Source organism: Pieris rapae, chromosome 1 (assembly GCF_905147795.1).
Source record: "Pieris rapae chromosome 1, ilPieRapa1.1, whole genome shotgun sequence".
In the NCBI taxonomy this organism is placed as follows: domain Eukaryota; kingdom Metazoa; phylum Arthropoda; class Insecta; order Lepidoptera; family Pieridae; genus Pieris; species Pieris rapae.
Window position 1 is genome coordinate 1,728,561 of NC_059509.1, and position 24,074 is coordinate 1,752,634.

A 24,074-nucleotide genomic window follows, 5' to 3' on the forward strand; every position below is an offset into this window, starting at 1 on the left:
TCAATTAAAAAAATATTAAAAAGAATTTTATAATATATGCAAATACGTATTTTTAAAAAGTTTACTAATAATTGGATTCAATAAGTTAGGTTAGGTTTATTTTATTTCATATCAATAAAAAAAATATTAAAAAGAAAAAACTAACCATGAAGTTTTTACTAAAAAAAATCACAGAAGTTTTTATGATTCATGCAAATATTTTAAAAAGAAGCTACTATTTGTTTCAATATCAGATTTAATGATTGGACTCAATGAGTTAGATTTGGTTTTCTTTCAATAAAAATAGTCTACTGAAGAATTGGCTGTATGGGCCAAGTTCCCTTTGCCTACCCTGAATGGGTGAAGAAAAGAAAAAACAAGCTTTGCTCTTCTTTTGCGCTATTCTTTGCGGTTGGCGCCATTTTCCAAAAATGTTCTTTCGAGTTGAGTTATTTGTTGCACAAAATGAGTAATTTCGACGATATTTTATTTGAATGAATACCACCCGAACGCAGTATTATTGCATAAAATGCTTCGGAGAACAATTTACCGGAAACATATAAGTCGCTACATATCTACGTGCAACGAATTTATTCCGTAGAGAGAAGAGAAAAAAAAGCAAATAGTTTAATTAAATTGCTTAATTTTTTCGCAACTGTATTAAAAATAGTCGTTCAGTACATGTGCGGAACCGTCATTGCAACTTGTTCCGACTGTCAACCCTCACCTTCGGCTGCGCCTCGGCTCGGGTAGACATTCGTCGGAACTCGTTGCAATGACAGGCTTTCCGCACTTGTAATGAAATATACTATTTCATGAAACAATTTTGCATTATAGTCGCATAATGTGATTATTTTTAATGGGTAAGAATTTTCTAGTTTTGTTTCAGCTATATGATGCAAGTTTTTCTTTTACGAAGCTGAAATCTTTTTTTTTCTCGTAGTAACGCCGATGTGTGGGAATTGTGGTCGCAAATATTATGAGAGACTTTGAATTACTTTTATTAATCCTGTAAACTTAAAAGTAATAATAATCAAATTCCTATCTACAAATGGCGATACAGGTGTACAAAAGTAATAAAACTAAACTGTAAGCCACTGGCAAGTGCCAAGTTTGTTTTGCGTTGGCGCATCTCATCTCATCAGTCACGCTATATTTTTTTAAATCCTTTTGTCCTTAGATGTTTGCCTTGTCACGCAATATCTTAAATGTCATCTTTGTAAAAATTGCATCAAGTTAAAACGATTCATCTGACTGTTTTATTTAATAATAAATTTTAAATATTTACAAACGTATCAGAAAGTGTGTGGAAATTTAGTACCGGCGTAGTGAAGAGACGCGATAGGTAAACATGATAATATAGTTGAAAACTAATTATATTATAAACAATAAAAATCAATATATTTTTATCAATTGATTATTATTTTGTTTTATATTTATATAGGTTAAGAACATTATAAATACTGTATAATGGAAGTAAAAATCTATTACATTATTACATTATTTCATTGTATTTCTTATTTAATATCTTTTGTAATCACACAACCTTCACAAATTGACTCAATTATGTAATCCATAAATTCCCATATATCAAATAAGATTACCTTTATTGCCATATAAGTTCACTGACCACCTATACTTGGAGAAACGCCAGTTTTCCGTCGTAAAATGGAAATCTATGTACGCTTATCAGACTAAGTAGATCATTAATAAGGCTAATGCATAGTGATAAGCTTGCTTTGATCATCAATCAATGAGTTAAGATTAATGAAGCACGTCGTATTCGGTCCATGACATCGGTTTCATTCGCCTACGCTGTTATTATTGTGTTTGTCTTACTCTTTTTATTTATATCTATTACTATGCAATAAATCATAATCTATCAAAAACTGATCAGTGTTAGCTTTTAGCGTGGCACTTTTTCTTTTATATACCCATTAATATTCGCTCGTATGAAGAATCATCGTGAGACCGAAAAAAATGATCACGAAACTTATACAGAAATCTGAAGCCTTCACTTAGGGCTGTAGCACCTTAGTCCAATCACGGACAAGCGACATTCGTCATTCCAATCGACTAATCAGAATAAAACGAAACGAGTTCAGTGCCACATACTTTTCTTGGTAGGTAAGAGTCTCGCTGCCATGATTATTAGTATTGCCAGTAAATGTAAAGTAACCATTATAAGAGGAATAATTTGAAGTCATGCAGGCTAACATAGTAATTTATTAAAATGTCAATAAAACAATGTAAACTGGCTGAACACAGTTCTAGGCTTAAATAAATGTGTCACATACTTAAAATCAACTGATATGATAGGTTTTGTTACCTGTACTATTGTTGCATAATTAAAACTTTGCCATTGTTAATAATGCAAGGAATAAAATTTCTATTAAATGTTGGTTGATGGTAAACTTATTTATTGTACATACCAACAAATGGACTATGTCAGTCTGCCATTTCAAAATGGCGACAGTACACGTAGTACCAATTTCAGCCGCCGGCGAAGAAAAGTATGTGGCATTTTAAATGATCGATTCTTGGTCGTATTTTAAAATATTAAAATACCTACAATATACAGCAAACAATATCAAACAGTTCGATTGCCACAATTTCTCTAAATGGATCTGTCAAAGGCTTTCTATAAACAATAATTCATCGTGTACAATTGCAACGTATTGCAGAAATTATATGTCAGGACCCAGTTCTTCAATTAGAGTGGGTTGTATAATAGTGTGCCATTTTCAATTGTGAATTAGTGCCGCCCACTTGGAATTGAATGAAAATCATTTGCGAGCTAATTTTAATATCGTTTTACAATATAGATAACATAAATGGGTTTTATCCACACAACTGAATAAAATTAAGAGCTGATCAATTTTAATAAAATGGCAACAATGTGTAGTTTGGCAAGATCTTTACGACGTCTTCAAATAAAACCATAATATACGTAAAGCTTCCTCCAGAACCACATTATTGGTGACTCATCGCGCTTCTTAGTTTTATACTTACTAAGGATTACAGAAAGGCTTCGGTCTTTAACAGTAAAATTCAATGTTTGTTTTATTAATATTTCTCTTAATACCTAAAACCAGTTAGACCATTATGGCTAGAAATAATCCCTATTTATCAAACATAAGTGACGCGTTCGTGCAATTAAGTGTACCGTTAATAATGACCGTGGATTTGCAATTTAAACTTAACACAAACACGTCAAAATTACATCGCGTCGGAGCGTGGCTTAACTGATGATACGATGTGTTGTATACGGCTTCTATTCCGGGGTTTAGACGCTTGAAAACATATTTATAAAATTATTTCATAACCCGGTTAGTTTCGTACTATAATATGTATGTAAATAACTATATTTCTGAAAAAAAAATTGTATCTACAATTTAAACATTTTTACATTTTTTTTGTATTGTATGGTGGTATATGAAGATGTTATGTCCTTGAAAAATCAAAAGTTTTGAAGTTAGAACGGAAAGTTAAATAAAATTATTTATGCTGACTAATAGAGCATATAGTTGCTTAAAAACGCGTACGTTTGAAATTTCCCAACATATTTTTTTTAATACACCCTTCAGAATCTCATGTTTTGACAAAAAGCAAAAGTTAAATGGCATTAGAACTACTCAGTTCTGTGTTTTTCAACAATAAAAATTATAATTGTACTATATAAATAAATAATGAAGGAAATACGGGAATACAAAAGTTAGGTTCGATTATAAATACATTATTAGATTTACTATATAAATCGCACGATAGCCTTTCTTTACAAAAACATACTAAGTAAATAGTGAATAATCCAGCTATTTTAACAGTAGCATTTGTATGCAAATATTAACATGGAAATTGCGTTTTCTCTAATAGGCGCTTGAAGCGGAAAATGCCAATCAGAGCCCATCAACGTCACACATTTTCCGCTTGAAAAGATTCATATCGTTTAGCATATTTGTTAACTACTAACAGCCTTTATCACTTATAACGCACAGAGCGTTCGCGTTCGATTCTCTGGAACTATATTCGAAATCACTATATAAAAAATATATTAAATTGACATGCCTGAAGTTGTTTTAAATATATATGTTACTAGCACACTCGGCCAAGCGTTGCTGTGGCTAAGGTTTTTGTTATATCACATAGTAGTAATGTATTCAAGGGAAATGGTAGGAGAACTTATGTGAAAGTTAGATAGCTTACCTATGTGAAACTTTAAACACAGCGCCGTCTGTAAGAATTGTATCAAATAACAACACAAATTCAGACTGGATTCTAGACTGGATTCTAAGCTTTTTGATCAAATTTACCAATGTCAGCATAGGGCTTGTCCAATTGTCAATCTCCAACGTATTACTGATCGGCTTGACTCTCTCCTTACGCAGAGACATTGCGTATCTATGCGTTTTCTACAAAGTGTATGGTAAGTGGAAAATTGTTTGGCTGAATCCTTACTGTCTCGTTAAACATCGTTCGAGCCATATCAATACGAAATTTCATCAACATCACGATCATCACATCACTATCTTCCACGAGGGATAAGACCTTCAACTGTTCAAAAATTAAGTATACTCTTCCATCAAAGGCCGGCAACGCACCCACGCTTAGACGCAAATCCAGTTAGTTTTTACATAAAGGAGTTCCGCTCGACTAACACCCTTACTTTCATATTGATATATTTTCATATATCTAACTAAAGTGCGCTTACTTTGTCAAACTTATAGTAAGGCGTTCAATCATGAGAACTTACATTACACAACGCAATCTTTGAAACCTACATGCCTGGTATGCAATGATACCTGGATTAATTGGACGCCATAAACCCGTTATGCGATTTAGCAGTTAACGTTTATAGCTATAAATTATCGTCACTAACACATAATTAACCGATAACGTATGGAAAGTAGGTAATGATTTTAACATGGCTGTTAATTTTATAAACAGTAATAAATTCCTCTTTAATTTAACTTTAAAAAGCACTAGAGGTCGTGAGAAATAGGCTGTTTTGAAAAGCTTATGCTTATTATAATGTCGCGTCCAAGGGGCGGAGCGGCGGTGTAAATAAATCTAAAGGCAAACCAAATAATAGACAACATACAAACATTGTAAAAAAAGAATATCTTCAACCATAACTTAAGAATAACTATATTGTTAAGTGATACCTCCGCCCATGGAGTCTCCCAATGCCAGAGGGCTAGCAAGTGCATTGCCGGCCTTAAAAGCAGGTGAAGGAAGTCTTATTATTATTACTTATTACTTGAAGCAATGTAAATATTTTATAAGGGTGACTTGGATTCATAGCGAAGTTAGTGTAGAAACGTGCGACTCTCACGGCGTGACGACGCGTTCTAACGTCGACTATGAATTAATGGATTGTCTTTCTACATGCAGTGTTTAGAGAGAGAGAGAGAGACAACGGTAAGAGATATCACAGACGCATAAATTTTCGTATACGCAAAAGGATGATCGTACATTTTAAAAATATCAAAGATTAATTAAAAACTGTAATCGATGTCTTCTAATACTATACACAAATGCCTCAGATGTTAAAAATATTATATGTTTAAGTTTTCGTACAAAATCGCATCCCGTATGTTTATGTGAGGGTGTGACGAACCACCCAGACTATAAAACGTTTAATAAAACCATACACGAGTAAATATAGAGTGAGATTAAAATAAATGGGATTCGCTTCAGTGGATTTGTTGGTTTAAACTGTTGAGTTAGATGTACATTTGAAAAAAAGAATGATTGCTTATTTACGTCACTAAGTACACGAATACGTCAAATCGAATTACTATCGTAATCGAATAATAACGTTTTTTACGTACGTAAACATTACACTCTATATTAGGAACTTATAGGACACAATATCCTACCAAAAAGTATGGAACCCACACATTGTATGGAAAGGCATGTTCGACCTTTCAAAAACTGAAACAATGTTAAACGAATTATCGTATAGTTAGAGCTAAGTCTTGTATAAAATTATCTTGAATGTATCTTTGGTTAATAATTTCCGTAATGTATTTAAGATAAAAGTGTAAATTAGCGTATGTAGGAAGCAGTAAATTGGTTATTAATATTCAAAGGACCCGTCGAGCGATAATCTACAGGTTTATTGGAAATTGCTGGTAAATTATACGATGTACAAAATAACGATGCTTATCTTATAAAATGCCTTCAGGTTGTTTACTTTAAACACAGATTTTAAATCAATATTGGATCGCTAACATAGCCTATAGATTTAACGTGGCCTCACAGGCCTGGGGCAGACATTGTGCATTCGTTTATAGGTTTTACAAGGAAAATCTTTTAATTTAAAAAAAGTTTTAAATTTAAGTAAAATGTATCGCTATTGCCAATATAAAATTCTAAAGATATATCGGAGAATATAGATATATTTATATCGGTCTGTCTATGTGAATTACTAAAAAAGTAATGTAACTATTGAATATAAAGAAAAAAAAGGCAATATGAGTAATATTAATTATAAACAAAGTTGCTCTGTCTATAATTCCTTGGTTATTGCATTTAATGAACTTACAAAAAATAAACTTTTGTTTGAACATTATTCTTAGTGATTAGGTACTAATTAACTCTTGATCGTTCGAATCTAGATTTATCTTTAGCTTGGGACATTCCACTCTGTCCACGTTTTAGCACGAATTGTTTTCACTATTGGAGTTACATTTATACAATCTAAAGCCATTTTAAAGTAAATATTGCTTGATGATTTCCTTTTCAAAAGAGTACCTAGAGTTTTTTACGCCGGCTTTTTCTCTCGGCGTACATACACCCTCTATCTTCTTTGCGATGAGTAAGGATCCCTACAGGTTCAAATTTAATGACGTGGAATAAGTGATACCTTGATGATCATATGTTCCAAAATAAACGTATTTTATTTTAGCAATGGCTATCGACTGTATAGTTCACTTGATTCTGATACTCAAGCTTCAGCTAGTATAATTCCACATCTAGTTCACAATAAGTGACACCAATTAGATAATTGCTTTACTCAATAGAATTATGCAGCGCAATGACAAGATGGATATTATCATGGCACGCAAACTGTAAAACCTTTCGCAATAGTTTGAATAAATTTTGTTTCATTTCAATTTTAGATCAATAACAGATTTTATATTCAAGGTGTATTTTTATTATTTTGCATTTGAGACGTACTTGTTTTTAAATTGTTATATAAACACGAAATTTTTAGGATTACTTTGTAATTGATGGCGGATGGCATAGCTCTTTCGCGAATTTTGTAAACGTTTTTGACATTCATAAGCATTTGATTTTGATTTTGAATGATGTTTTTTCAAAAATATGACTGGTTTGTTTTTAAACCAGTCAGTTTGACCTGTATACTGTTGTATTTTAGGAGACGGATAATAAGATGAAAATGTATTTTGGCTTACAAGCACGTTTTTAAGTTGCTTAGTGTATGTTAGTCTACAGAAGAGGGCGCCCAAAGGGGGTGAGTGGATGGATAGGGCACTATAGTACAAAGCGAATGGATTAATAGGAATCTGGAAAAAGCGGGAGTATACCCGGAATGGAATCCGATGAATGGTACAGAAAAAAGTTAGAATAACACATAACAAAAAACAAATGTATTATAACAAATTTAAACTGTATATGTTAATAATTATAAAGTTAGAACAAACGGGATTTATTGTTTGTCAAAAAATTTCTCGGTGTAACAGAAGATCTAAAGTCATTGCTATATTACTTAAATCATATTCCAAGTTAGGGAACAGTCCAAATATAATGAATCATTTGTTTGTGAGGTATGTCTACCCACGCTGACATGTTTTAATAGCCTTTTATTAAGCACATTAATCACCAAGTCTACTACTAAAAGAAATAAGATTTTCTATTTCTATACAAAAGCAGGTGAACAATTTCGTAACTCAGTCTGTAATGTGCACTTTGCACAAATTATGAATGTAAACATTTGAACAATTGTCAACTAGAATACTAAAAGTAGGTTACATATTGTGTAATGTCTACAGTGATAGTATGTACTTATATACAATATTAAGGTAATATTTTAATACAGAAATATAACGATATGTGGTATATTGCATCAGTTTCTTTAATCATATTTTATAAACAAAGATTGTCAGCAAGTCCTTGATGTTAAAGCAAATGTTAATTGCGCACTTAGAAAGAAACTATCTACCTATTGGTGCCTTAATTCGAAGTAGAGTGATAATATTAAGCCAGGCCATCACTACTTTTTTTCAGCAAGATTATGTCGTTTTAATAATTACCTTTCAAAATCAGAAACAGGCCAAGGAGAAATAGTTTAAAACAAAACATACTAACAAGATCTCTATGGCTTCCTTAGAAAAACGGTTTACATAAATGAAATGGGTGTCCCAATCGGAACTTACCTCAAAAAAGTGCGGCCGTAGCCTGCCTATAGTGTACTTGGCGACGTCCGTGGTGAGCTGCTGACAGGCACAGCCGAAGAGGAACACGCCGATCACGCGATAGGCCTCCCAGACCCACGCCGGGATTTCCGTGCCAAGGATGACGCGGGACCGGCCGCCCTTGTAGTCACGTAGGCGGATCCACTCCGTCAGACACATCTGTTGATAATATAAATATTTGAATATCAAAGAAAATATCGGTAGTAATTATATTCTATTAATGAAATTGGAACAGTTTGAAACGAATTCCATACAAGCGTTGACATCTGCAACTCCAAAATGTGGTGTTATCTTCACTCCAAACGAAATTAAAATAAAACCAGTAAAACCTATCAAATATAATATTAAACTATGAGATACAGATTTTTCAATACAAAATAACGTCTAAAATGTGCTTTGTATAAATCGGAAACATGTCCATAATTAGAAGCGTTAAGTAACTATATAATGTTTGATACAATCTAACACATATATTATATTCGCATTAATATTAGATAAAGAAGTTTATTAAAGAGTTTGTACCGAAAACAAAGTTATCGATAATTCCATCACAATCTTATACAAATATTTATTACTAAAGTGGTTGTCTGGAATGGAAGAAATCGCTCGAAAGCGACAAGGCCGCCAGTTGCCCTCCTTTTCAATTAATTATGTTCAATTTTTATATTATAATGTAACGAAATGTTAATAAATAAATTAAAAACTACTTGTTTACCTTTTTTAGAAAGCAATAAAAAACATATTATTGCAGGAAATAATACGCATAAAAGGTCGTAGCCTCGACATTGAACATTTTAAATCGAGGCTTGAGAGAGTGGGAATTGAAATGTCAATGTCTTAAAAACATTGACCGTATCAAGAGAATGAGTCAGAAGCCGAGTAAAGTTTAAGGCTGTTATCAATATATTTGAAGGGTAATAGTCTTCAAAGAGAAGTGGGGTAAAAATCTTCTAAACTGCCCAAGGTACAGCAAATGGAAAAGAGGGAGACCACTTAAAAGGTGGATAGACCAAATAAGACACCAAATTATAGAGTGGCACAGTGCAGAGAGGAATGGCGGGATTTGGAGGAGGCCCTTGTCACACAGATGCATTAGAAGAAGATTAAAAGATTCGATGTCGTAATAACAGATTTTGACTGTAATTGCACAAATTTGGGATATTTTATTACTGAAATATTTTCTTTTCCATGGAAAATATAGTCCGTTTTTATAGAGATATAACAATTAAAACATACGACTCTAGAATATTCTGCGGTAATGCAAGTGTGAGAATTAATTCTTGTCACGTTTTTAAAGTCCTATTACTTTTACTGTCGTCAAGTTGACGTAAGGTTTTGAACCTGTTCTAATGACAGGTTTTAACAAGCAAATCTATGACGTATAAACTACTATAGGAAGATACTATTACATTTCCACACACTGCATTCATCAAGTATGAAAAGATGCAATTAAAAAATCCTGCCTTAAATTTTTATATGTAAAATTGGCAGTTGTGTTTTGAGCTAAGCAATAATGTTACACAGAATAATAAATGCGTAAGGAAGCAGCGGCTATTTGATACATTTCGTTCCTTGCATCATTATAGCTTTTTACATAAATATAAAATAAATAAATAAATGGATAAAAGTTCTTTATTTAAATTATTACCATGCAACTTTTATTACATGTTTATTAAAATAAATTACTAGCGGGCCCGACGGACGTTGTACTGCGCGATATTTCAAGTGATAAGAATATTAAACAAAGTATGAAAGTACCGACTGCCAGGCTGATTTGTGAATCTAAACCATCCAGGGCGCGTCCCAAACGCAAACAAAAAAAAATCATTCAAATCGGTCCAGCCGTTTAAAACGCGTTAAGTGACATACACACGTACAGTAGCTTAGCTAGTAAGCTGTCCTATCTTGTAAATAAGATCAAACTGCACACGGTGTATAACAAATGTTTGACGTTTTAACCTAGAGACAGTCCAGAGGCTTGTAAATGTTAGCTTATACATATGAATTGTTTATTTCTCCCTTTCGGAGGGCTTATAATATTCAATTAGGCGGTGTGAAGGCGTAAAACTCACACTATGATACAATTCATATATAATCTTGGACAGGTCGAGGTGAGATGCAGACAAGTGTCAATAAAATGTGTTAATTAGATGATGAGCGGTGAACGCACGACTTGAGTTATAAGCCCTTGAGAAAGATTTCAAAAAGGTTTCATATGAGAGAATTACGAATTTTAAAATAGTACTCTAAGAGCCTGTTTCACAATGTATGGATAAAGTGCCAAATAGCTATGCAACACATAAATTATTCGAAAGATAAAAGTTCCAAATAAGATACTTCGAATTTCATGACGTATAGCGCTATCTGACAGTCGTGAAACGCAAAAATACTATTTATCAGCTTATTTGGAACTTATCCGGACATTGTGAAACAGGCCCTAACTTTATTATCTACGTCACTTTTTAGTTCTTCTTAACAAAACTATAGGTATCGATATACCTATATTTACTTCTGCTTCTAATGTAGAATATCATTCATATATTTTTTTGAAAGAAAACAATTCATTATTCAGAATAAACAGGATATTTTAGGTAAAATACTACTAAAAAGTGCACTAGATTCCCTGTGTTATAGGCAGCCAGTCTCTCTGACTATTATTTCTACATTTTATATTTAAACAAATTTTGCACAATAGAAATATTTTTGTATCGGCATAGGACACGTTCACAAGATGTTGTTCAATTTTTTTATGAACGTATGTAATGCGAGTTTTAAAACGTTGTTTTAAATAAAGTAGATAATTGATAGTCTTATCGTCATGAAATTGATGGAGCAATGTCTCCGCATTTTGTCACCGACTTGTTATATCTTAAATCCCCATGAAATATCCATTTCACATTTAACTACTAACAACTATTAAAATACCTTTGTTACCGCATTCATATATAATATTCTTTGTAGTATTGATTCAATAACAGCTGAGTCAGCATAAATGCCACTTGTTCCACCTACTTTCAGTCAATCAACTAATTTACATACGCTATGCAAAAACATCGCCACGCCCCCATTGACATGTGTGCTGATACTGATCATGAATCAAACATTGCATACGATTGACACGCCATCAGATAAACAACTGTAAACGAGAGAAAGTCCGTTGAAAAATACGTAAAACTAAACAAGATAGGTTTAAGGATATTTAACTAGATACTACCCGCTTCGTTATTAGCTTATCAATATATTATTTTTCCATAGTGGTACCATTAAGTTTTGGTTATGACTTTATTAGCAGACTTCGAATCCCGTAGAATACTTTTAAATGTTTTTAAATTGTACCTAAAATAAACGTATCTTAACAATGCGAGTTAAGATACGTTAAGGGTGTCGGGGTGTCGGTTTTTTGTGAAGGAGTGCGGACGTCGATTTTTTTGTGACGGTGTTTACATGGTCAAACATTACTTTCACTATTTTTTCCAAAAGAAGTATAACTTCAAAAACAATGGTGAAAAATATTGATCGGGAATCTTTACACTCATAACTACATACAAAACAATACACACATTAATGGTTTAATGCATATTACAATATACATTAAACCATAGCAAAAAATACAATAAAATAGTAAAATTTACAAAACACCTATTTCTTACAAAATGGAATAGCAACTGTGAAAATATGTTTCAATGTTGATACGAATTTTATGACTACAACACAACAATGATGTATTTTTTTCTGCATCATTCGTAAGCCACATTCCAATAGCCTGAAAATTCCTTGAACATGGAGGTTAACTACTAACGGAAGTAATTATATTATTTAACTTCCTACCTCTTTTTTAAATATGTGCAAAATAACATACTAAAGAACAAGACTAATTATATCTTAATTAGTGTTCTGGCTTTTCACAGAATCATGAAAATGATAAGTGGAAAATACAATGACTCATTTCCTTTCGTAGTTAAAAAATTAGTAGTTATTGACAATTATGAGACGTATGTAAAAATATTTATTGTGTTGATTAAAAGAGATGATATGATTATAGCTTATGAATTTTCTACAGTTTTCTACTTTTGTATGTAAAAAATTTAGTTAAGATTTTAGTTGAGATTAATAAGCATAATTTTTAAACGTCTACCAAAAATATAATAAAATATAGGCTTGATATAGAAACTACCTGCTCCCGCGAACTTTGTTTCTTTTAAATGCGATTTTACTTAATAACGTATCAAATTGGAAATTTTAGGTTTTTCTGTGATTTTCTCTATATAAACCAATTTCAAGTCCTAAGTTCTCAAGTATCAAATAAAAAAAGCCTTAATCGTAGAGAGTAGATTAAAATTAAAGGTTGTATGTATTTATGACACATGATAAAACACTTTTAACATTTAATTAAAAACCTGTAAGAAATATTGTTATTAATTTGTTTAATGCGTTTTAGTGTAGGTTTTTATTAAAGGAATTTATTTTAGAAATGCAGCATTGCGTGCAGCGTGTCTATCGTTTAGCAATATCCATGCAGTCAAGGCGTTTAAAAAAGTATTATGGAAATTATCATAAAATGAGATAATAAAAACAAATATGCTAATAATATTGAAGGTCATTTAATCTCAATCATTATGTTTAATACCTGTTTATGGCGCATTGTTAATTTAAATTGCTAAATATATTTACACAATATAACAAAGTGTTCATTCATATGAATTCACACGAACACAATTTGTAGAAAATATTATTAACTTTAGGTGATTTGCATTTCAAAACAAGTTTGTGTTTCAAAACAAGTGGTTTTGACCAAGTCACCGGGGATTTGATTATTAATTTAAATTCATAATTACTATAAATAATTTAATTTATAAACAGGAATTAATACAAATAATATCTTGAACCGTTTTTCTGAAGTAGGTACTGATACAGCGTTAAGTTTTTTATGGTATGGTAATCATATGACTCTAAAAGAGATTTCGTGAGTAACAAAGAATCCGCGGCACCATACTATTAATTTCTAATATTTAGCCCTGTAGTACACTAGACCCTTAGGGTAATTTCGAAGGTATTCGAACATTCTTATTAGTTTCAGTGTGGTCGCAACAGTTGATATGTTATAAAAGTTTTTTTGTCAACCTTTAGCCATAGGCAATTTACTCGTGCCTTACCATTTGAACGCATTACCGCATCACTATCTTTATGGCCACATTTTATTGCTGTCCCAAAAACGTACAAAAAGGATTATCATTCCTAAACCTAACATAAATTTGGATATAGTGTACTATTTCTGTCCAACTTAAAAGATATAAAGGAATGCTATTTCGTAAAACCTTGTGATTAATTGTCATCTTCGGTATCTTTAAATAAGATGTCGACATAATCCATACTATAACAAAAGGAAATACTGTAGAATATGACAACCAATGCAGAAATCTTTTATTTATGACGTGTATAGAAGATTTGATCGATTAGGTGATGTTGATTAGATAAACAAAAAATAAATAGATAAATATAAAACAAACGAAGAGAAAATTAATTCTAAAACTGAAGACGATGCTAAAGTTTCTGAAGACAAAACAATTACCAATCGAATCAATCTTGAAAATAATTAAGGGATTTCGTAACGAGCTAATAAAGAACAAAAAGATAGGAAGAATTATCAAATTGACCCATACGTGACAGCTGATGTAATTTAGAAATCACATTGATAACGTTTATTTATAGCGATAGCCGCGTTGCTGAGATACAACCCGCATGTCAGCTAAATTTAGACATCGGAACACCGGCAATGACACGATTAACGAGTTCCCGACATTAATTGCGTCCTTCACTAAATTTCGACAATTCGTTATATAATATACGAGTAACGATTTGATGGATTTTGAAGCTAGTTTCGATACGACCACGTAAACAATTCTGTTATTGACATTCGCCAATAATATATCTGAATTGGACAAGTTTTGACTTAAAATAATTACAAAGTGAAAATCGATTTTTGATTCAGATTTTATTTTAGTTATAGTTTCTTATTCTTATAGCAAATGCACTTCAGTAAAAAATAGAATATCTAAAGATGTCTTAGGATTAAATTTGAAACAAGAAAGTCATTTGAAAAGATGAAGAATACGACTTCATAAATTAGTATAATGCAGTATGATAGCACAGTTCAAAACCCCCAAGAAGCAACGCTAACGATAAAATAAACAAATACAATACCAAAACTAGACTAATAGCCGATAATGTGAACAAACGTAGTTTTTTGGACGCTATCAAACTTACCACGGCCATGACAAACACGTTAATGGAAAACAAATATGCGTAATGGGCTGTCTACACATTCTTAAAGGTGCTTTCAGGTGGTCAATTTTTACATAGTTATAGTGTTTGGTATAGTATATAATATATAATAGACCAAACACCACAGACTATCATAAGGTATAACAACGCTGGCTGTCAAAGCTTTAATACGACGACGACATCATTACGAGTATGACACAAGAATGGTTTAAATAACACCTACAAATAATGTTAGAACTAGATAATATTAATTGGATTCAAAATTAAAAAAAAAGGTTCAAAATCAAAATAATCAAAAGAATTAGGAATTAAGAACAACAAACCGTACCGTTCTAAACCAGATAATTCAGACAAAACCTTAAGGTGCTAATGGATTCTGTCGCAGATAACATTTGTTTAAATTGATACAAGGTTTTTTGACGGTTGAGGCAACACTTGTTGCAGATAACATACTTAAATCAAGATTTACACGTCAAAGCCTCTCTCTGTTGGTGGTCCCTTTTGAGTATTAAAATAGAGGACATAAATAAGAGAACTAGCTGATGAAGTGACTGACACGGGCTCGGAGTTGTCTATTAATTTATGTGTTAAAAGATTAATAATTATATATCTAAAGAGTTGCAAGTAATACTACATTCCTTAGCCTGACTCTAGAATATTTAAATACTTTTAAGTATTTGACTAGGTTTGATTGTGTTACTGTTAAATCGGAACGCTACACTATAAAGTATTTCCGAACCAATTCGACTTAGGGTCCTTCAAGAAAAGAGCGTACCGATTCTTAAAAGGCCGGCAGCGCGCTTGCGAGCCTCCTAGCAGTGGTCCATGGGCGAAGGTATCACTTAACATCAGTGAGCCCCTGCCCGGTTACCTCATTATAAAAAAAATTACATACTTAAAATATGTTAAATATTATGGGCTTTATCTAGAATGACAAATGACGACATTGATGACTAGGTTCATTCTCGTTGACATTGTACATTTATCAATCTGCAATATTTCATAAGAGATTTATTAATTGTTGTTTATATGAAAACACAATTATATGCTTACATATTAGTCAAATATAACCGGATGCTTCCTGTTAACCAGCAAGTTGTACCAGGGTTTCTGAACGCACGCACGCGGCCTAGCATTTTTTGTAATAACTTTATTCATATAGGTAACACAGTACACTTGTGAACTCAACAGAAAATGAGTGAATTGTTAAAGTGTTGAGCGGGCAAGAAAAATTGACAAGAATCTCTCCGCCACTGTTTTTAATCGTAAAATTTTTGACATACACACGTTTTGATACTGCTATTTGAGGGCCTCATCACTTATTAGTGATGGTATATCAATTAAACTTATACAAAAATGTCCGTCTTATACTGAAGGAATTTTATATAAAACTTATTGTAGAAGGCCCACTGTTATAAAGCTCGCGAGTGCGTTGCCCTTTTAAGGAGTAAAGTTGAAAGACTCAGGGTCATTACTAAGGGATCACGTTTTGTTATACAACTGTGGTATATATAATGCTATGCTATAACATATTACCACATCCACGAGTCGAATCGCACGTGTCTTTAAGGTCATTAACGGTTGAGTGTGTACGTCTAGATAAGACTGATAAGATTTCTGTGTGAACAGTCAAATTTATGAACGCTTCCTACATAAATATGTTTAGGCTTCAAAAAAATTATATTTTGTTTAGGTTTATTGCAATAAAAATTAATGTAGGGCAATGTGAGCAAGTGTCTAAGATACACCTTGCTACCCAGAGACGAGACTTCAGTATGACAAATTTTGTACACTCCTAAGAGTGAGTTTAAGGAATGACTTTAGTACAAATATCTTTACTTATGTAAGGATTTCTTGGTTTAAACGAATGTAGTAAGTACAAGTCCAAATATATTTACTGCTTAAAGACTGCATTTTTTTTATTTAGTGGAGATGTAAAACGTGAAACCTTTGGATTTTGTTAATTCTTTTGATAGATCTAATACTAATTTAATTACATTAATAGTATTTATTTGGTTGTCAGGTTTGTTTTAAACTACTTATATATGCCTACCTATAATTTACATCTCGAACGTAAATAAACAATGCGGATTTCTGTCTCTAAATAAATGCAATGACTGTAAATTAAAAGGATTAGATTAAAGTAAAAAAACTTTTTTTTCACCCATTCGCAATCAGCCTCTTGGCTTCTATCAGATTTTATATGATTTTCAGCAAATAATTCGCAAACTATCAAACTGCGACAAGTCTCGTCCTTCTCAGCCGAAACACGGAGTCCGCCGTTTCCAAGAGGCCCGAAGTGAGTTGACGTGTTGCTGAAGTCTTTTTTTGTTCCTTCAATGGCAATTCGCAAATATCAGCCGAACTTCATTGTTACAATTAAGTAATCGTTTGTAGAGCCACAACTAAAATAACACTTAAATTTGTTAGGCATAGACAAATAAACTGATATTTAATATGAGAAGAGCTTTCGAAATAAACTTGCCGTAATAAAATAAAAATATCAACAAAATATTTATTTATTTATTTATTTATTAATCCTTTATTGCCTTATACAAAAACACACATAACAAAAAAATAAAAAATAAAAAAAACAGTAACAAAAGATATAAGGCAAAGGGCGGCCTTATCGCTTACAAGCGATTTCTTCCAGGCAACCCTAATGAGAAACACAACGTTAAAGAAAAACCATCAGAGGGTAGAGTACAAAAAAAATCAATTAACAAAAGCAACAAAAAAACAAAAAAACTAAGAACTTAAACTTAGAACATGCGTTACTATAACTAATTGAATATAATAAAACAAAATCAAAGAAAAAATAGCAATAATAATAAATAAAAATATCAGAGTTCGCGTAAACATAATGTCTGGCAGACTGCCAACATAATAGTCAAGGTCAAATAAGGATATCTGATACTAAAAGAGATTTTTTGTCTAGACAAATAAATAATGTAATAGATAACCATAATAAAATATAAAAATTTAACTGTTCGCAAAAGCACTTTCAGACGCGCACGAACATTACGCAGAATTTGCAGTTCCGAACCAATACGACTTGTTATCAACGCTCTTTACGTATTGATTCGTATAAAGTGTACAACGCGCTAACCATGGTATTTACTGTCAAACAATTACGAGACAATTAACAGTTCCCTTATGATATTACTCAATATTTTAATCAAATACTTGATTAACGTAAGATATAGCGAGCGGGAATCCATTAATCAAACGTCATTAGATGAATTAGTCACCTCCGATCACGGCTCAAGGAAATTGAACCGTCAATGAAAGGGAAATTTTTATTATATTACCTTGTTTACTTTAAGAAAGCCATTAATTTTATTAATGGAAAATGGAGTTTCCGTTGTACATAATTTAATTAGTGCTTTAATTAATTTTAATTAATCTACTATTAAAAACAATTGTGATATAAAAACATATAATTTATATATATATATACTTTGGGCTGGGTATAACACAAGTATTTTTTTTATTTGAAAGAGTTTGCACATCTTACACATAGTAATGCATATCTACTTATAACTTTATATTTTTTAATAATATAATAATAACTGTAGGTTAAGAACATTGTAAATACTGTATACTAAATAGTAATCCACAGAACTAATAAATAAACTCAAAGCTTATAAACACATTTTTATTTATTTATTTTATTAACAAAAATTAAAGACTGCGCTCAATTTTTATTTGGCGTTGATAGAACTAGTATATTAATTGTAACCTAACACATAATTAACGAATTGCTATTTCTTTGTATTAATTGTTTTCATGTGAAGGATTGATTACAAACATATTGTACAAAAACCTTCTGACGTGGTTTATTACGAGTTATTCTCGTGGTCCACGCCCTTTTTGAGAACAGGTTCTAAATTTAAATTTAGAATCATTTTTCTTTATATAAACGACTAGCTGCCCCGGCGAACTTTGTTCCGCCTTAATGGCAATAAATAAGCAGTTTGTTTTTTTTATTGGAAAAAATACAAAAAAATTAAATACCTACATTAATCATTCATTATTATTTCTGTATTTTAGTACATAGGTTGTTCTTCACTTAAGTACCTTGTGATACACGACATTTTTTGTTTTATTATCAGGCGCAAAAACAAACAACGCTGATGGTCTTCCGACCCGTGAACATGCCACGTATAATTGACCATGGGAAAAACATGAATGTTCTAGATTTAAACCACAAACTTTTAAGGATTGGCCTTGTGATTTGTTGATGGTCATGGCAAATGCAAGACGTATCGGAAATTGAAGTCTTTTAAATTCAAACGGCATATCGGTTGGGATCATCGGGATCCTCGGAATAAGAACTTCCTCACCTTTGAGATTTCCTATCATTATCGTAGCGTAAATTACATTGTTCTTCAATTTTCTAACCACCAAACGCATACCGTTGCAAAACTGTGCAACGGTTGGTTTATGTTTCGAAGCATGATTACTACGGAGCCAACCTTTAGGCGTAAATTGTGCGGTGGTAAGCCAGGCACGTCCAAAGAGTTTAAAAATTCAATGGGATAGTTGGTGGCTTCATCTTCATTTGTGACGCAGTCAATAGATTTGAATGAAGCATTGTTCCAATGATCTTATTTTGAATTATGTAGTTCAGGTCATCTACATCTTTATTCTTAGCCGCTAAAATTGCTCGCTCACTCAACCATTCATTATTTTTGTAGTTAGAAATAATGTTTGGAAACACATTGTTAATAAAATCGTCTTTTGATTCCATTCATCGACAGGTACTTGACCATTACCGATAGTCAGCAATTGCTCCGAGAAATCTTCAGCAGATGTATCATTAAGCAATGTAACTCTCATGTTTGTTGTCAGCTGCAGTTTCTTCACATAGCGCCATAGGTTTGACGACTTGAGGCAAGTGTTTATTTCGTCGACAGCCGTAGATCTTGGAATTACTGGCAGTATTTGGCGGAAATCGCCAGACAGTAAAATCATTGCTCCTCCAAAACATCTTGAGTCATTGCGTAAATCTTTTAATGTTCGGTTAAGTGCTTCTAATGCACGTTTATGCGCCATTGTGCATTCGTCCCAGATGATGATTTTCGATGCCGCTAAAACTTTTGCCATTGCTGAGTGTTTTGCAATATTACACGTTGGTTCTTCAATAGTTTGAAGATTTAACGGTAATTTTAATTCTGAATGAGCCGTACGGCATCCTTCTAACAATGTGACTGCTATTTCAGAAGAAGCAACTGCAACCGCTATGTTGGATCTCGCCCGAACAGTTGCTAAAACTAATGACATGAGGAATGTCTTGCCATTTTCATCATCGTTTGCCTTCATTAAAGTATCATAAACTTGCTTTTGTTGGTAATTCAACAGGGTTACATTCGTTTGAACTACTAAATCTAATTCCTGGTGATCATATTCACGTTCCCGCTCCAATACTCGATTAAATGCGTCTTTCGACAACAACAACAAATAGAAACATTAATCATTATTTGGATGAACTGAATACAAACGACCATGTCGAGTTTTATAGTTCTCTTCACTGTTTATACGAATGGGCAATGGCACTATCATTACATTTAATTATTTATTTAATAGAAATATTTTGAATATTGATTTCTTACAAATATCAAATTGTCATATATACGTCATTACATAGCTGTCATTATACGTCAATTACATAGCTATCATTTGCGTTTTATTATTCTTTTTTGTTATACCACGTTTTATAGTGACTGACGTTTCATGTCAAGTCCCACGGGAACGCTGCCGAACGGGATAAAAAGTATCCTATGTCCGTCTCCTGGCTCTAAGCTACCTCCATTCCAATTTTCACCCAAATCTGTTCTTCCGTTCTTGAGTTATAAGTGGTGTAACTAACACGACTTTCTTTTATATATATAGATAATTTGATTTTGATTGAATCGTTTTTTAATCGAAAAGGGCCATAAATATATTTTTAGTGTCTATGGGATAGGATATTATAATTCATTCCAAGTTACATGGAGTAATTACACGGGTTCCAATTCAATTAATGTCAAATGATCGTAAAAGGAATTCATGAATGAAACTCGACAAATATGGAAAAAGGAGGTATACCGGTCTAACCACTACCTGCTCTGTGAGATTGTGAGATATTGTGTGTTAAAGATGTTATCAAATTGTCAGCAGCCTATAAATTATTTTTACTATTTTCTTCACTTCTTTTTATGTTTTATATATTATCTATCGTTTTGTTAGGCAACCCAGGCATCTAATTACAACAAAAAACAATTATACTAAAAATATAGCCAAATATGGAATACATTATATGTATAAAAAGGTTCAAACATTTACAAAACTTAGGAAGGAAAAATCAATATACATAATCAATAAATGTGGTAAGTATATCGTGTGTTGTGTATGTAGGATTGTGTTATTAGACTGCACTAGGCCTCTTGATTTATTTCTGAGTTTTATATTTGTTTCTTGCGTAAATTAATAATACGTTACGTAAAATGAGGCTGTATGAACTCAAAAACTACTTAACTGATATTTATACAGTTTTACTTATTTAAGGTTCTTACTAATAAGAAAAAATTTAATGTTTAAACTCCTAAATTTATAAATAGATAGAGTTTTATGTGAATTTACTAAAATATATACGCATATCGTATAAACAATAAGATCATGACGGTAGTAACAGAAAAATTGTTAAATTTATAATAGTTAGAGAATAGGTATTCTTGTAACAGGTAACACCGACAGTGTAACAAACCATTCTCACACCAATAAAAAAGACATAAACATTTAAATCATGGAATCTATTACCGAGTTCTTGTAATAAAATAAACCAGTAGTGATAGTAATCTCACATTTTTAGGTTCAGTTAAAGAAACTGTTGTTAAATTGACAGAAAAGGTTTTTTTAAAGTAAAAAATTACATACAAAATAAAATGTTTTATATATGAATACAAACTTAAACAAGCACTAAATGGGACAGTTCAGAAAATCGTAATAATATTCTATTAGATCTCTTAGTCGTTACTACCCTGCTACTACTACTATAGTTACCTTTCCTATGGAAACATCGTAACCATGGTAACCAAATATTATAGGCATTTTCATTTATTGCATTTTTTGGCATTGTATAAAGCCTTATGAGATTGCCTTTACTTTTCCTTTAACTTTCAATAAAACCGTTCCATTCCTCTAGGGACACATAAATTCAAATTAAAAAAAAAAAACATAAAACTGTGATCCCATACTAGTTGCCCAAAACCCACATTAGCATTTATTGTTAAAATAACACAGTAGCTATTAATCTTAATTTACATTAGGGTTCAGAGACAAGTCCGATCATAGATAACTGTTATCAAGTCAATATCATCTGATAACGCGATTCCATAATCGAACCAGTGTCAAATATAAACCGATAATCTGTACTAAAGTTAATGGAATTAGGAAAGTCTCGTTCAGAGAATTACTCCTCTTTCAAATGATGAATGATGATAATGGTGGTTGGACCATGTGCACCGAATAGCGAACGACAGAACCCCAAGGTCCTTACTAAACTCACAACCCGATGGCAAAAGAAAACCCGGTAGACCGAGGCTGCGTCGGTGGGATGGAGTTGTCAAGAACCTCGAAGCAATAGGGGGTCGTAATCGGACGCGGGAAGCACTAGATTGATCGCGATGGCGAAGTGTAATTGAGGAGGCTAAGGCCCACCAGGGCCTGTATAACCATTGATGATGATGATGATTGGTGGAAACAAATTTAAACCAGCAGAGTTTCTTGACTTTTTTTACCTTAGACCCAAAAATCGACGGCGTGTGTTATGCAAAGAAGACTACAATAAAAATATGCTACATATACTACTATGTATGTATGTTATTATGCCGTAAGGTAGAAAGAGTTGTTATTTAGAGTTTATTTTAACTTAGGTAATGTATTTTAAGCTATTTCTGTATTCAGTTTTTATTTGACTGAGTGGTTAGTGACGCAAACCAAAAAATATTTTATATCTACGCATAACACGCTCAGCCTTGCGTAAAGCCAGGTGCAAATAACTGAACATAGTGTAACAGATGTGTCAATCAACGTGTGCGATAAAGCATTGTTAGTCTGACGTTTTAATACCATATAGGATTTTAATTAATAAGAATACACTCAATTAGAATGTATCTTTACATTCTACAGTGAATAATGTTAGATACCCTAGTTTTTCTACCACTGAAACAATCAAATATAAACATGTATTTGATAAAACATATTACAAACTTTGTTTTTCTAAAAAAAAATGAATCGTTTAATTTTGTAAAGTGAATTTATTAAATATAATTAAATCGAAATAATAACTGATTAAACCTAAGAACCACGAAGGCAGTCGCTCATAATAAACGTTACGCACGTAATATACTATATATATGTTTTTAATTAATGTTTGAAAACATTATATAATTGTATTCTAGAAACGGAAGAAGACAAAGAGAACCCCAAATGGGAGATTCGTCAAGGGATGGCGAAAATAAGCCTGCAAGAACGACATGAAAGCCTGTAATAGCGAATAGGAAAGAAAGGGTTTTTCTAATAACATTATCGTTTAATCAAAGAAATATTTTTAATTAATAATTTATAGTAATTTAGATAGAGTTTATTTTTAAATTATATAGACTTTTGCGGTCGATATGAGTTTAGAATTATTTCAATATTTACCATAAAAACTTAAATATTATATAAAATAATTTACTGTATATATAATTATAGGATTATATATCTGGCAATAAGTGTGCCTACAGAGTTTACAAGACCTTAGTAATATATAACATAAGCAAAAGGTGACAATACCTAATGGATACTCAAACATTTCAATTGGTCAATATTGACCGCCGATGATCGGCTCCAAGAAGTCACACTTCGGTTACTGAGAAAGGTAATGTCAAAGTGTAAATTGTCAAAGGTAAAGTGTAAATTGACAGAGTTTTAAATTTAAACATAATATTTATTTCTTTCTTTACTTTTCATAACATATTTTTTACCTACCTACATTTTTCCTGTTCTGTTGTGCTTCAGTAGTAATTATAAAATTGAAAGTGTTTTGTAGTACTTAATGATTTATATCACGTACCGTTAATATGTCAAATGACAGAGACTAGCCCACCAAACAAGGATTCTGAGATGGATGATGGAGTAAATTTTGATGCGCGCGCACAGTCACAATAAACCGACACCCTGAAGTTAGCTATAGTCAACATTTTAGTTTTTTCTATTGATAGAGTCGATATTTCTACAAACGTCTCTACGTTAGGTAAAATGTCTGAAAAGATTTTTATCTTTACACCAAAGAAGTACATGAGTACACACACGTTTTTATTATTTTTTAACTAAACATCCTATTAT

The 24,074-nt window shown here is 32.0% G+C and overlaps 1 protein-coding gene across 1 annotated transcript in view; it reads right to left on the reverse strand.

Moving 5' to 3' along the window:
* The window catches only part of LOC110999924 (putative phosphatidate phosphatase), an 88,940-nt gene that overhangs the window by 38,798 nt on the left and 26,068 nt on the right, over positions 1-24,074 (reverse strand). Inside the window, exon 3 of the mRNA XM_022269215.2 lies at positions 8,382-8,579. Within this exon, the coding sequence (XP_022124907.2) occupies positions 8,382-8,579 (198 nt within the window). The remainder of the gene's footprint in view (positions 1-8,381; positions 8,580-24,074) is intronic.